This window comes from Populus alba, chromosome 18 (assembly GCF_005239225.2).
Source record: "Populus alba chromosome 18, ASM523922v2, whole genome shotgun sequence".
NCBI lineage: Eukaryota > Viridiplantae > Streptophyta > Magnoliopsida > Malpighiales > Salicaceae > Populus > Populus alba.
In genome coordinates, this window is record NC_133301.1 from 2,174,467 (window position 1) to 2,190,923 (window position 16,457).

Sequence of the window (16,457 nt, forward strand, 5' to 3'; positions counted from 1 at the left end):
CTAAATGAGGCATCTATTAAGGAAAAGAAAACCAGTCACTGTTTTTATATATATATATATATATATTTGAATGTGACCTATACAGAATAATTATAAAATGAAAAACCATATACATACATACGTACAGGATAATTAGAAGATAAATAGAGATCCAAATCTCTTTTTAAGGATATTGGAAAAGGAAGATTTGACCCAGGATGGGGCTTGTTCTTTGTTCTTGTAAGAAACGCTTACCAAGGAGTGATAGCGCTGATAATATCTTAGCACTAGCTAGGGCAAAAGCATGCTTCTTCTTTTCCATATGCAAACAAAAATGTAAGCTGTGCAATATCAACCCTTTGTGCCATCTTCCACTCAATCAATCTCACAATTCCCACCTCACAATTCTCCTTTTAAAGAGGCACTCCTCCCCTAAAATCTCACAAATCGTACTTGGTTCAGTAGCAGTAGAAACTCTAGCTGTAGCCATGGCTTCCGAGAAACTCACCGCCACCATTTTGATCCTATCCCTCCTCTTCTTCTCAACATTCTCCAGTGCCTGCGGTCCTTGCCAGCCTAAGAACCAGCCACCGCCTTCTTCCCCAACTTGTCCCAGAGACACATTGAAGTTAGGAGCTTGTGCTGACATCCTTGGACTTGTTAATGTTGTTGTCGGAACCCCGCCTTACAGCAAGTGCTGTCCTCTGCTTGAAGGCTTGGCTGACCTGGAAGTTGCCTTGTGTCTTTGCACTGCCATTAAAGCTAATGTGCTCGGAATTAACTTGAATGTGCCGGTGGCTCTAAGCATACTTGTTAGTGCATGCGGCAAATCTATCCCTCCTGGCTTCAAATGTGAATGAAAAATATTTCCGGCCCCGGCCCCTATTGCATATGTTTTGTGTAGCTTGTCGTCGGAGTATTTGTAAAACGTGATCTTGTTGTTGGGTTTCTAATGCTTTCTTCTTACAGTTAATGTCTCAGAGGAAGGGCAATGTTACATTCTGTGTGATTTGTTCCAATAACCAGGCAAGCTTGTTGCCTAGGTCTTGTGTATTTTTTCATGTTTACTGTAACCCCAATTTCTTTTGTATTACTTTACATTACTTGATCAATTGGGTTTGGATGTGTATTAGACATTTTGTTCTTAATTATTCCTTCTCGTTTTTGTAATTTCTTCATGATAAACGAGACGTACGCCTGATGAACCGATTCATAGGCAGAGAGGAAAGGAAGAGAGTAAAATAAATGCAAGTGGCATCTTGTTGATTATGCCGTCAGGAATTATTCTAGCACAACGGTGGAATGCTTGTGTATTTTTTCTACATCAGAGTTCAAGTCTTGTTTATGTAAGCTTTGTCACCCCCGCGATACCTTACTTATTTGCTGGGCTTGCAGGATGTTCAGTGAGTCCGAAGATTAAGTCGTAGTGCGTGTAAGCTGGTCCGGACACCTCGGTTATCAAAAAAAAAAAAAAAAGGAATATAACTATAACAAAATCCATGATACATGTTGAAGATTATCTTTGGAAAAGTAAACTAGCGGCAGCACAAATTTAATTGGCACAGTAGAAACACAAATGAATGATTATTGCAATATCATGGGATGGTGAAACTTGACAGATTCAGGTGTGTTTAATATCGTGTTTTGAAGATGTTTTTAAAAAAAAAATTTTTTTTATTTTAAATTAATATATTTTTTAATGTTTTTAAATCGTATTAATATAAAAAATAATAAAAAAATATTATTTTAATATATTTTAAAATAAAAAATACTTTAAAACACAACATCCACCTCATTTTCAAATATATTCTTACTCAAAAGCTGCCTCCAATTAAGGCAATATGTGGTTAGTAAAGCTCAAAAGAAAGAAAAAAAAAAAAAAATCTTCCAGCTAACTTTATGCATCTGGTGTACCCTCTCAATCGGAGACCACTAGTTATATAATATAAAAGTAGTGAAAGAATAAACTGCCAATAATTTAATAATTTAAGTTTGAAGTTTAAGATTTGATTAATATTATTATTTAATATATCTTTCAATGTAAAAGGTTTTTAGGCTAGGTATTTTATAATTAATTTTTATTAAATAAATAAAAATAATAAAATTTAAATTTGTAACTAGTTAGTTATCAAAACTATGATATTATATTAAAAAACCAACTCAATCCAATAACTTAAATTTTTAAATGAAATTTCAAAATATAATTTATACTAGTATGTAAATATATGACATGCACGTACAAAAAATCATACTACTTTTTAAATATATTATCAACAAATATCAAAGTATAATAACGATTTGCTAGGAGTTTATGAAGTTAAATAAAATTTTTATAAAAGTAATGACAGAGACATTAAATAAATAAATAACACATACACAAACCTTATTTTTTCTTAGTATCATGCAATTTTTTTTAATTATATTATGAACATGTATGTTTTGGAAATATTTTATTATTTCTCAACCTATTTGGTTATTTTTAATGATATGTTTATATGTTAATAATGTTTTTTTTATATAATCAAATTTATTAAAATTATTGATTTAAAAATTAAAAATTATTCATTCAACTTAAATTATTATATGTCTGAAATTCATAAGATACCATTATCATAAATAATTAAATAGATGTGTATATAGTATTGGAGAGAGGGCTCTTAAGTTATCAAATACTTGCGATCGACCTCCAATTAGTTGCCCTCGAGCACAGTTACTCTGATGGCTAATTATTAAGAGCCAGAATACAATAAGCATTGTTTGTACCAGCTCTCATATTCATATTTAAACATGGATTGTTTCTAGTCCAAATAATTAATTACTAGTACAAGTCTCATGTTGGGAAAAGAAATCTTAACGTTATTAAAAAAGAGTGAAAAGAGGCCGCTGGTGTGCTTTAAGAAAAAGAAGAAAAAAAAAGTTGTGTTTCGAGTTGGCTGCATTAAGTAAGTTTGTTTTATCTAAAGAAAAATGAACAGAGAAAAAAAAAGAATGATCGAAAAGAGTGTTTGTTAAAAGGAAAAAAAAATCAAGGATATATTTCGATTTAATCAAGTGTAGTAAGAGGAGGAAAAAAAAAAACCCAAGTCAATTTAATCCAAATATACTTGCCAAACTACGAACCACGACGATATTATCAAAAATAAAAAGCAAATTGAAAAAACATGTGAGTTCTAATTCCTAACAAGCTCAATATAAAACTAATTTGAAAAAGCAAATCAATTAATAAAATAAAAAAATAAAAAATAAAAAAAGCTACCAAAACCGAGTTAGCTCACTAAATCTTGAAACTTGTATCGTACGAATGGCAAAACAAAATAAAAGACAAGCTAGGAAAAGTTTCGAAGCTAAATGCAAAAGCAAATAATGATGAACAACAAAAGTAGAAAAAAAAAAATCCAATTTAAAAAGATCGAATCCAATAAAAGTCTAGACTAAACCCTGACTAAATAGACAAACTCATGACCACCAAGATAACCTTATAGAAATGAAATTAAAGAAAACATGAACAACAACTTCACAAATCTAAAGTATCAAATGATAAAATTAAAAAAAAATTAGTGTTAAAAAAGAAAAAAAAATTGATATCACCTAGATTAACCTTTCAAACCTGTAACTTGGGTCATAAGCTCGATGTAATCAAACCAGAAAAAATTATGACCCTCAATTCCTAACCAACCCAAGACCGGATGAATAAATTGAGAAAAAATCAATTTGACAAAAAACAAAAAAAAATAGCAATTTAAAAGAATAGAGACCAAATGTTAAACAAAAACATAATACGAATACAAGTAACATTGATTGATTTAAAGGTGAAATTAAAAAAAAATCTTATAGTTTATAAAAGGAATCAAAAAAAAAAATCAGAAATCAAAAGAAAGACAATCAAATTTGAAATAAAAACTAAATATAATAAAAAAAATAATGTTTTCAATGAATGATAAAATTAAAAATAAATTTAAAGTTTAAAAAAAAATCAAGATAAAAATCAAACAATCAAAAGCAAGAGGATTGAATAAAAAGCCTAAACAAACCAAGAGGAAAACATAGATTTTTTTTTATTAATCACCTTGTTTTTTAAGGAGAAGAGAGAGAAAAAGTGAAAAAAATGTTATAAGAGGCACACCTCTACACAAATCACTACATGCATCACTTCATTGAGAAGGGCCACTGTCAGGATTTTAATATTGCTGTAAATGGCCCATTTCTGACATAGTATGTCTTTGTACACGCTACTAAAAGCTGGTGAAACTACTTGACATATAGAGCGTTTAATGTAAGCACCATCAACTTTTCTTTTTTAAAATTTTATTATATTTATTGAAATAGAAAATTACCCTTGACTTGATTTGATTATATATATATATATAAAAAAAAACATAATGAAATTATGACAAAACCTTTCATTTCAAGATTAATTTTTTTTCACTAAGAGCAATCAAGTAAATTCAATGTGCATATAAAAGGGAAAATACGAGATAACTCCTAAGCCCAAATTAGATTTATTTTGATTTTAATAGTATTTCATTTATTATATTATACTCTAAAAAAACAAAAAGAACGCATTATCCCAAATCAATATGATAATGATTTTATCCTAGTAGAATTATAGTATTGCGCTCAATAGCTATCTTGATGATTTTTTGGAAGGGCAAAAAAGTAATTTTATTTTTTTTATCCATAGTACATTATATCTAGGTGTATAATGAATTCACTATAGTAAAAAAAAAATTTAATATAATGTTATTTTTTAGTCTTTATGAATGGTCATAAAAAATTACACCATTTTTTCTATTTAACTGGTCATACCATAAATTGATAGTGATATTAACAAAGAAATCTTCCATGTTCATAAAAAATTGGAAGTATTTTTGCAACATTTGTGTTGAGACCAAAATTTAAAATACACATATATATATATATATATATATATATATATATAGACAAAGATATATTATTTTCCAAAAAAAAAAAAACTAATAATAAGACTCAAATATAAGATCTCACAGGTTTAATGCATTTCTTTCTTTTCTTTTTCTTTTTTATCATAATAGAAATAATCAAACTTGAAATATTATGATGATGAGGGCATTCATGTCATTCTAATAACAAATTAATTTCCAATGTCTTCTTTAACTACTTAAATGAATCTCTTATATTATACATATTTCCTATTTCATGTTCTTAAGGGGACAATCCCCTCTACTGGAACTTGGATTTTTACTAAAATCCTTTTAATCGATAGTCATTAATTAATAAAGATATAACATAAAAAAGACCGAGAACAATAAAAATTTCTATAGAATATTAATTTATGTAAATTAAAGTTGTTTGATTGATTGGTGCAATAAGCACTACTCTTGTAATCAATTCATGTACTTAATTAACATAACTAAAAAATCATTTATTTTTTTATATAAAAAAATCACTTAATCTGCTTAAAAATGTTCTAATAAGGTTGTATTTAGCAATGTGGTTGAAACCACATTTTCCAATAACTTAAATTTTTTATTAAAATTTATTTTTTTTTATTTTTGAATTATTTTAATGTGATAATATTAAAAATAATTTATAAAAGATAAAAAAATATTTTAATATATTTTTAAGCTATATTTCAATTATTCTTTAAATGCACTGGAGAGGTTTGTATAAACTCATTATATTCGTGGATTTCACTATTGCTAAACCCATATATCCTCTGTCCAGGCCTAAAGGGCCCAATCACCTTGTAGTATTATGCTTACCTCGCCTCAAAGCCCAAATCATTTTGCAAAATGTAAGGGTCGGCTCTTTTCGATCCACCGCTGATGTAAGTAGCGTTTGAATATTTGCTCAAAATTTCAAAAAGTTGTTTTTTTTATAAATAATTTATTATAAAAATGAATAAATAAACAATTTTAAGTTAAAAGTTTGTTTAATAAAAATAGCTCAAATTATTTTTAAAAAATATACTGTATAAGTTGGAATATGTGAATTAAAAGTTTAAAACTTTAAATTTTTATTCAATTCTATAACAAATTATAATTTAAGTCAAAATAACTTTAATCAAATATTTTTATGACTCTAGTCCAAACTTAAAAATTAATTTAAATACAATTAAAAATTCATTCTAAATGAAACTTTGAATAAAAATAAAAACTTATAAAATAAATTTTTTATTTTATTTTTTGAATGTGATTGACATAAGAATATTTCAACACTTTCATGGTATTAAACATTTTATTTGTAAAAACACATTAAATTAAATTGTCTTTGAAAAAAACCAATTCTAACATTGGTTGTGCCAAATACGAGTTTTTGTAAATATTACTTTTAAAAATTTTTTTATTTAAAAAATATTAAAATAATAACTTTTTTTACATCAACACGTTAAAATAATATAAAAATTCTAAAAAATAATTTAAAACTTAAAAAAATAAAAAATATATAAATCATCAATACGTTGTTCGAACCTTGGTTTGGTTGGGGAATAGCGCCTTTCCCGGTACAATCCAAAGATTGATTTTGGATAAAAAAAAAATATTACACTTTGAGATTAGCTAGTGTTCGTGCTTTGTCGTGGGTTTGATTATTTTTGCATAAGAAATAACATTCAGCCATAAGCGTGTTTTTTTTTTTAAAAAAACAAAATTTATGACTTTCATAGACTCAATTAGGTTGCATATATTGATTTTTTTTAAATAGATAATAAAAATAACAGGCAATAACAACAAATAGATCAACATTTTTTAAAACAAATGATGCAGCTTAATTTAAAATCTGTTAAATCAATATGATGAAATGGGGTTGAAAAACAACTTAAAGAAATTGATCATAAACAACCCAAATTAGCATAATAAACCTGTAAATCTAGTAATCAGGATTAAGACAATTTAGAATATCTTATTAAACTTGCAACCTAGATTATGATATCAAAATAACCTGTTAAAGAAAAAATAAAAAAAATTATAAAACACATTTTAAAAAAATTTGCTAACTCGTGCTAATTTTTCAAACTCGTGATACGAGTCATTAAACTCAAAACATTCTATTTGAAAAAATCATGAAATTTAATTATCAACCAATTAAATATTAAATGATGAAATTGAAAAAAAAAATTCAATTGTACAAAAATGTTCAAAACAAAAAAATAGAAATTAAAAGATCGATGATCAAAATTAAAATAAAAATATATATTTGATTGAATGGTGAAATTAAAAATAAAAATCAATTTAGCAAGAGGACAAAAAAAAACAAAAAGAATGGGGATCGAAATTGACATAAAAATGAATAAAAAAATTATCAAATAGTGAAATTGAAAAGAAAAATAACTTTATCAAATGAAAAAGTAAAAAAAAAGAATAACAATCAAATTGAATAAAAATTATATATCATAAATATGGATTAAATAATAAAACTAGAAAGAAATAAAACTTTTACAAGTGGGCAAAAAAAAAAAGAAACAAAACAATGATTGAATTGGAAAAAATAATACCATAAATTTAGATTTGAGGATATAATTAAAAACCAATAAATATTTTTTAAAAATGGCTAAGGAAAAAAAATAATTCAAAAAAATAAAATTGAAGTTTAATACTGATGGTAAATAAGGTCAGTTTATAGGTTTTAAAAAAGAAGAAAAAAAATAAAATAAAAGTTCAATGATGATAAATTGTCTCACCACAGCCAACACGCATTGCTCCAATAGGAAAATGACACGTTTATACTTTTGACGACATGGTGTAATAGTATTTTTGGCAATCGGAAGTGTTGCCCACACCACCCAAACTATGCGGGTGCTTTTCACATGTTGGAAGTGTGTCACACAAGCCTATACTTTTTGTTTTTTATTTATATTTAATTAATTATCAAATTGCCCTCGAGTTTTCATGATAATAACAAGAAAAAAAATCATTGTTGAAAAGATGAAAAATTCACTTGACACATGTTTTAATATTTTTTCTTTAAAAGATATTTTAGTTATTTTATTATATTTTTTAATTATTATATATGGTTAGATAATATATTGTCCATCATCTTACATGATAATAAAAAAATCTCTTTATAAAAATACTAAATTGTCTATTGATGATAATTTTAAATTTTAAAATATGTTTTAATCATTTCACTATATTTTTGAAATAAAAAAAAATTCAATTTAATAATAACCGAGGCACCTTATAAAAATACTTTAATGCTTTCAATAGGCAGTTTTAAGATTTTTGGTGTGCAGCGTGAAATCATCGTTATCTGCAAACAGTGTCTCTAAATACGGGTCAACATTAACAGTGTTTAACTACTAACAGCTGAGGGCTTTTTTATATATATACATATATATAGTAATAAATAGTGGACATCTTAATAAATTGTTTTTGTTTTTTATTGAAAGTCAAACTATTATGTTTTAATTTTAAAAGTTAGTAAGAAAATTTGATTTCCAGGTAAATCCATTAAAAAATAGTTTATGGTAAGTCACCACCATGGTTTTAAGAACTATTTTAAATAAATAAATAAAATCCTTTATTTTTTTTTCAAAGCGAGATGCCTTTGCTTTAATTTCCAAAGAAATAAAATTTCTCTTTAAAGAATAACCAGCAAGAGTATAAATGTTTGGTGAACATGTACCGTGCTTCTACTTGTAAAAATAATGGATTTAACAATAAAATGATTTGATTTATATTTTAAAAATAGTAATTGCTTTAGTTTTTAAAGCTGATTTTTCTCATTCAAAAATATATTTTTTAAAAATTTATTTATTTGTTTAAAAGTAATTTTTTTATGTTTTTATATTGTTTTAATATACTGATATTAAAAATAATTTTTTTTAAAATAAAAAAATTATTTTAATATATTTTATAAGTAAAAACAATTTAAAAATTAACCATCACTACATTTTCAAAATCGCTTTTACTGTCACTTGTTTTAAAATAAAACATAGTCTAACAATATATTGCTTTCCGATTAAGATCAATTTAAAAGAATTTTGCTGTAAAACACAACAATACTAAATATACACCTAAAACACTAAATAGATTTTTTTTTTAAAAATTAAAACATATATTTTCATTAATAATTAAAAAAATTAAAAACAAATGCATTAAAACCCCAAAACCCCAACCATCTTACAAACGTGGAAGCTGAGCCAATATAGGACGCGCATTGTTATTAAATTTTTCCTAATTTAACGGATTAATCTAAAAAATTTGGTTATTTTGAATATGATTTGAAGTATATTTAATATTATGATAATAATTATTTTTAAAAATAATTTTTAATTAAAAATAAGTTAAAATAATAATTTTTATTTTATTTTTTTAAAAAGTTATTTTTAAGGTTTGCACAATAAAAAATCTTACAACACTAAAATAAATTAACTTAAAATAAAAAAGTTATTATTCTTAAAATATAAAAACAAACAAACTCTCCATATTAAATAGATTAAAACTGATGTAGTTAAACTTTTTAAATTAATAAATCAACCTGCAATTGATCAATTTGGTTAAAATTCAAATAAAGTATGGTTTGATTTTTTTATTTTAAATTTTTTAAAAACAATAATGTTTCAAATTTTTTTAAAAAACAACTGAAATTAAATTATTTTAGATTAATCTGTGCAATTCATAACCAGGATTTTAAATCATTATAAAGACCAAATTTTATAACCATGAATTAGTGTAACCATGAGACAGTTGAACGGAAAGAAATATAAAAGTATAAATTAGCCCCAACAGAAAAAACAAAAATAAGATGAATAATAAAATAAATGAAATAAATGTATACCATCTGTGTCCTTCCTTTCTTTCTCCACACCGAAACAGAGAGAGAATAAAACAGACGCAACAAACAAAACAAGAATCGAAGCAAGCAAGCCCGCAGGTGTGTGCTTCACACGTCACATTTCACTCTCCGCTCACTCTAGCCAGGTCTATCTTTCCCTTAATTGTCGTGAGCCGTCGTCTTCCTTTACCAATCGGAAGAAAAAAAGGGAAGAAATCCGATTCCTGCAATAAAACTGTACGATCACCATCCGGTGATCTCTCCGTTTAGTGCTCCTCCGGTTTCTCCGATCTTATCCGTAGAGAGAAAGATATTTATCGAACACTGAAATTTTGAGTTTCCACAGCGCCAGTCTTTGTTGATTCTTAGCTGTTAGAGAGAGAACAAATTATAGAGATAGAGAAAGATGCAGAGGGTGCGGAGTCCACCAAAGCACAGGCACGACGGGACTTCGCCGCTGCCGTTAGGGATGGATTGGAGTCCTCCGCCTCGAAAATGGGTAAAATTGTTAATCTAATTTAATTACTTCGTTTAATTTTTTTGTTCCTTAATTAGACTTCCATGGATTTTTTTTTATAATTCTTTGTAATTAAGTATTATCTCAGTGTGAACTGATCAAGCAGTTGCTGAATTGTGATTTGATCGATGGATCTTGTCAACGCTGAGTTTGATTAAGAGGATAATTAAGTTTTCATCAGAACTAGTTTAGCTTTTTTTAAAGTGATGATTCTTGGTATGAAGTTAATTTAGGCGAACAGGACTGGCATTCTATGTGACATCATGCCAAATCATCTCATTAATTGTATCTCAATTGAAACAACTCTGTGATTTAATTCGGCACGTGCTTAATTGGTTGCTTTTATTTGGCATGTGTGTCCTAATTTGGATCGCGCGTGTTTAGTATCGCGATCACTGGAGAACTCTGTAGGCTTAGTATCGCGATCACAGGAGAACTCTGTAGGTTCTAAAGAACCCGGTGCATCTTATTAAGTAAGAGCTGATTTAACAAATATAATGGGATTTCTGGTTGTTTATTTGTTTATTTTTCTTTGATTTTTCATTATTGGAATTGAGAGTCTTGCGTCTGCTGGTAGTACCATGCAGCATGCATTGACAAGTGTAGAGGTTGTAAATGAAAATGGTGTTTTTAACCAGGAACGATGCTTGAAGACTTGATAGGAAATGTGAAAATCTATAGAATGATGGTTGGAAGTTGTTGAATTTGTCATGTTAATTGTGAACAACATAGAGAATGGTATATTTGTATCCCCTGTGTAGCTTTTGTTTTTTGTTTTCATGACTGATGTATTAATTTCCTTTTTTTTTTTAATGAGGTTTTGCATCCGTAACTGGCCTGACATTTTGTGATAACAAAATGCACTTGGCTTTTTATATTCTTCTTCTGCTCAATAAAATTTTCAATGCATGAAAGGATAAGAATTCTTTTTTTTTTTTTTTGCAGAGTGGGCGAGAAACCATTTGGCCTCATGATCCTAGAACGGGATGGAGTTACTGTGTCACTATACCGTCCTGGGTTGTGGTCCCAAAATCAAGAGATTCAGATCCCGTAGTGGTACTCAAATTGAATGATTCTCCCGTGTTTATCTATACCAAGGGTTAGATGTTGTTATTATGCTATCTCCATGGATTTGTTTGTAAAATGATTTAGATTGGTTACTTATTTCTAGGAAGCTTCAAACAATATGGACATCCAATACCATGTTTTACCTTCCTCTAGGGAATAACCAGTTGAAGTTTCCAAAGCATGCTATTGTAGTTAAAGAGGTTAATAGCATTCCTTGTTTTTCTATTTGCATATTTCATTCCATCAGTGCAAGAATTATTTTATTTTCATGTTATATAGGTAGGTTTTAGTTTTTTGGTTAAAAGCATTTTTTGTTACCTTAATATATCCAGTTTTCTTTGTTTGGGAAGTGCGTAATGTGTAATTTGTTGACTTCATTTGCCAAATGTAACTATATTCTTTCCAGAATCTCAGTGAATTCATCTGGGTTTGGATTCTTGTATCTGTATATTGTGCCCACGCTTATGTGTACAAGTTAATGACTATGCACCAGCTTTGAACATCTTATGTTAACATTCTTAAGGGGCAGTTTTACAGGGTTCAGGTGGGTTTACAATCACCAGAAGGGGTTACAACCATGCGTGGGGTGTTGAGAAGATTTAATGATTTTATGAAGTTATTTACTGATGTAAGTACAAAATTTCTATTCCATTTTGCTACATTAGTTATTCCACTTTGTTAAGTCAGGGTACTTGAACAATTGAATTACTTAAGTAGTCAGTGCCATTTGGGATTCTTTACAGGAACTAGGTCTTGCACCTTTTAAATTTGCTATTTGCTATCTTTTGCAGCTTAAGAAGGCATTTCCTAGAAAAAATCTCCCACCAGCTCCACCCAAGGGACTTCTGCGTATGAAAAGCAGGGCACTCTTGGAAGAGGTACATAATGTGTTTTGAACTTTTTTACTATATCTGTTTTTCCTTTTAGTTGGGAAACACAAGAAGGTTATTTTGACTGTCAATTTTTTTTGCTCTACTTATTCTTGATTTTTGCTTTTCACTAATGCCACTTCATTCTACAGCGGCAAATTCCCATAACTGCTGATACAAGCCGATTACATCATTACAAATACTTTTGGAAGAATTAGCTGTGCTTAAGTTGCTGATTATGACAACGTGGAAACCAAAAACTATATTATTTTATATATTTGCAGTTTAGCAATCTAAACACTTATTTTTTAAGCTGGATTTTGGTATAGTTGCAAGATAATGAAAACTTTAGGGAAAAGAGGATTTTGTTCAGACTTGGCTAGTTAGTTTATTTAATTTATTTGGAAGTTAATAAGAAAACTTCATTTCTTTTGCATTTAAGTGACCAATATTCTTAAAGGACTTAGTTTTGTTGCAGAGAAGGTACTCTTTGGAGCAGTGGATGACAAAACTGCTGTCTGACATTGATTTATCAAGAAGTGTTTCAGTGGCATCCTTTCTTGAATTAGAAGCTGCTGCGAGGTCTTGTATGTGTCATTTTACCTTAAAAACATCTTTATTACCTCGCATAACCTACTCGATTCTCAACTTTTTTGAAAATGTAAGGGTTTTTTATTCTTTAAGAGTTAAATCTTGCTTAACATTTCCTGTAATTTTTTCAGCATTCCAAGATGTAAATCAGCAGTCATCAGAAGCAAGTCCCACTGGTGATAGTTCAACTTCCTCACTTCAGATACCTCCAAATTTAAGTTCTCTTGCTACCGGTTCATCAATCGCATCAGATTATGGTAGTGATACTGCTTATGAAACATCTGATCTTGGAACACCTAGGTTAGAAAGAGATGAAAATTTTGGAATTGGCTTGGAGGATCTAGCACTGGATGAAGATCTGACCAGTCCTATGGAAAAACTTATGAAGTATGGCATGTCAAACATTGATGAGGGGCTGTTTATGGGACAGACTATTCTAGAGCAACTAGAAGGTCTTCCTAGGCACAGACCACATGGTGTGCATATAAAAAATGTCACAGCGAAAGATGTATATAATGGAAATGCATCCAAAGCTTCATTTTTTCCTGGAAATGGGATGGAACTTTTCTCTGAGCCAGGGCCTGCTAAGGCATTTGGTCATGTTAGAAAGTTGTCCAGTGAGAGTGTTGGAAGTGATGGAAGTTCTCTACGAGGAAGTGAATTGTCAAACGCTGGGATACCAAATTCATCTGGTGATGGATCTCTTGACCTTCCAGGAATAGCTGAGGTATTGAGCTCCGCAGAAGTTCTTGGTAATGCAGAGCTGCAGTTTTCAGGTGATGCACACATAGTACTTCCTATGGATCAGCGTCATAAAATGAACAGGGTTCTATTATCGATGCAGCGGAGGCTAGTCACAGCTAAAACAGACATGGAAGACCTCATATCAAGATTAAATCAGGAGATAGCCGTAAAAGATTACCTTACAACAAAGGTATGTTGAGCATAATTGTATGAGCTTTGCATATGCCACCTTTCTGTCACATGTTTGTAAACTGTGAACTGAATGGGCCTTCATGCTTCATTGTACACTACAGTTTTAAGGTCTTTACTTTTATGCAAGAGTGTAATAGCTATTGAACTCTCGAAGATTCAACTTTTGGCATGTCTTTTGATGTTATTCTCTTATATTTCTCATTGGGTCTCTTCAGGTCAAGGATCTGGAGGTGGAACTTGAAACTAACAAACAGAAAAATAAAGAAAATATGCAGCAAGCTATTTTGATTGAGAGGGAAAGGCTCACCCAAATGCAGTGGGATATGGAGGAATTGAGACGGAAATCGTTGGAAATGGAATTGAAATTGAAGTCAAAAGAGGTTACCTATTAGCCATCATTCTGGTTTCAAAGTTTCACTTTCGTTTTTTATTTCCTTAGTTTCTTCTGGAGATTCCCGGCATCAAGGGAAAGATGGTACTTTCAATGACTTAAATTCAGATTATGATTCATGTAACCATTACAGGGTGAGCAGTCAAGTACAGAATTTCAAATGGCATCTACCGACTATGAGAAAGACGTGGTAGTTGAGGAGTTGGATGCTACTAGAAAGCTACTTGAGGATCTGTCTAAGCGATATGAAGAACTTGAAGCGAAATCGAAAGCAGATATTAAATTTCTTGCAAAAGAATTTAAATCCCTTAAAAATTCCCAGACAACATTAAAGCAAGAGCTTAGTCAATCACTGAAGGAAAAATCTGAAGTTGAGGTTGTTTATGCACTACTATTGCTGTATCATTGCCCTATATCAAGTTTTTTGAGAAATTCTCATCTTATGAGGAGCTACATTATATAATATTAACTCACACAACTAGCCTCAAGTCCAGGTCAAATTTCAAACACATTGCTTGCTTCTGTCAGTTATCAAGTCCCAAGCCAAATACATTGTTTTGTTTTTATTAAATTATTAACCAATCAATTTAGGAGGTATATCTTGCTTTAAATATTATTTTCCTATGATTTCCTGCCATCAGTTGTCCCAGAAAACTTGCTGTTATGTCTATGCCTTCCAGTCTTATTCCTGTATTTTCATCATTTCAAAACATCTTTTGACTCAGATTGATATTTTGCCTTTGGTCCCAACTACTACAAGTGATTCATATTCCACTGATTCTATGCTATGTTTTTTTTTTTCCCAGAAACTTCTTCACGAGGAAAGAGAAAAGGAGCATGGGAAAATTGCTCGGAAGAAACTGCTACATGATTGTAGGATTCTGTGTGACCAGCTGCAAGAATGCAACGTTAATTTGTTGAGTGAAGATGATAATTTTGTTGTGGACTTTTCACTGGCAGATGCTTTGGATTTGCTGACCACATCTGATGATCAAATTGGCCATCTATTAACGGAGGTACTTTCTATTTCCAATCTGTTTCTCATTACTAAATAAATCTGCTAAAATGGAATCCTCTTTACTGTTGAACCATTAGCTTTAGATTCAGTCATTATTTAAAAGGATACCTAGACTTGATCTCCTCCTACTAACACTATCAAAGCTGTATTTAGTAATTAGAAGCACCTGTTGAATATGAATTTAAAAGTAGGTTTCATCGATTCCTTTTCTGTGTCTTACCTACATTGTTTTTCCCCAAATTATTGGTTAGGCACAACAATTATTTGAAGATGATAAAATCACTGCTCCTGACGACAACTTGAGATCAACCGATGATGAACTGAGGAATATGTTGGCAAATCTCTTCACTGATAATGCCATGTTGAGGAAACAGGTGAACTCTACCATGCGACGTGCTCTTAAAATGGGCAGCATCTCTAGGAGTAGTAATGACGGGGCTCCTTCAAGTAATAATCACGTAGAAAGATAAAAAGTATAGTCGAATATTAAATATTGTAATTTTTTTTAAAAAAAGTAAAAGGCGTCTCTCAAAACTATAATAGGATTAGAGGTAATGGATGACCTGTTTTGCACAGTTCATTTCACTAAACCAGAAATTAACTCGATGTAATTGTGGTTTCACGTATTGAGTTGTCTGAAAGAAATTGCCTTTCCAGAGCTGTATTTTTTTATTATATTTTTTTAACTGGAATGATGAGAATAAACATTAAGTAAATGTAATACATGTCTATCTCAGAACTGTTCAAAGTTTCAAAGTATGAGAGATGGATAATCTGGCTGTGGCATTGATGCAAATGAACCTCGGATTCTTACCATGTCTGGATGTCACCAACCCTATCAGTTTGGCAGGGCACCATACTGAGAACCCGGTCAGGTTCGGAGACATCCATACCTGATGAACCACAAACCAGCGTGTCTTTTCAAAGCCATCTCACAAATCAAAACATTGCGTTGGTCTTCTGCTCATTCCATTTTTTCCCTTTTTAATCATGCGAGGCAATGACCTAAAAATTGGGGAAAATAAAAGGAAAGAATCACAACTTTCGATTCCAAGTTAGAACCCCACAGTGCCCCTTCGGATACATCCTTGTGTTAGCAAGGAACCAGCCTCGAAATCATTATGGAGTCGAAATCATGATAGGTCAGGCTGGCCTGATTTCCTCCTTTGGTGCAAAGAAAACTTGGAAGTCGAAATCATTTGATTACAGAAAGAGGTAAAGTAGCTTTTAGAAGCGAAACCCTTTCTATTTCATTGCATGGGATCACCAAAATGAAGGAACTTGAGACGTCTAATCTAGACCACCATATGAATGGGCTCATATGAGCTAGCCAGG

The 16,457-nt window shown here is 30.0% G+C and overlaps 2 protein-coding genes across 4 annotated transcripts; both read left to right on the forward strand.

Moving 5' to 3' along the window:
* The first annotated feature begins 310 nt into the window (after nt 1-310).
* Nucleotides 311-1,111, forward strand: LOC118051247 (14 kDa proline-rich protein DC2.15). Its single transcript, XM_035061872.2, has one exon. It carries the CDS (start codon nt 468-470, stop codon nt 837-839), a length of 372 nt encoding a protein of 123 aa, XP_034917763.1. The 5' UTR covers nt 311-467; the 3' UTR covers nt 840-1,111.
* Nucleotides 1,112-9,747: 8,636 nt separating this feature from the next.
* Nucleotides 9,748-15,799, forward strand: LOC118051245 (PX domain-containing protein EREL1). Of its 3 annotated transcripts, XM_035061866.2 has the most exons (10): nt 9,748-10,231; nt 11,195-11,305; nt 11,847-11,945; nt 12,109-12,195; nt 12,665-12,773; nt 12,909-13,711; nt 13,929-14,093; nt 14,238-14,480; nt 14,911-15,120; nt 15,374-15,799. In XM_035061866.2, exons 1-10 carry the CDS (start codon nt 10,139-10,141, stop codon nt 15,590-15,592), a joined length of 2,139 nt encoding a protein of 712 aa, XP_034917757.1. In that variant the 5' UTR covers nt 9,748-10,138; the 3' UTR covers nt 15,593-15,799. The 3 variants fall into 3 exon arrangements, with proteins under 3 accessions (XP_034917757.1, XP_034917759.1, XP_034917758.1); XM_035061868.2 differs by lacking the exon at nt 9,748-10,231 and having other exon boundaries at nt 11,855-11,945; XM_035061867.2 differs by lacking the exon at nt 9,748-10,231 and having other exon boundaries at nt 11,209-11,348.
* The last annotated feature ends 658 nt before the right edge of the window (nt 15,800-16,457 follow it).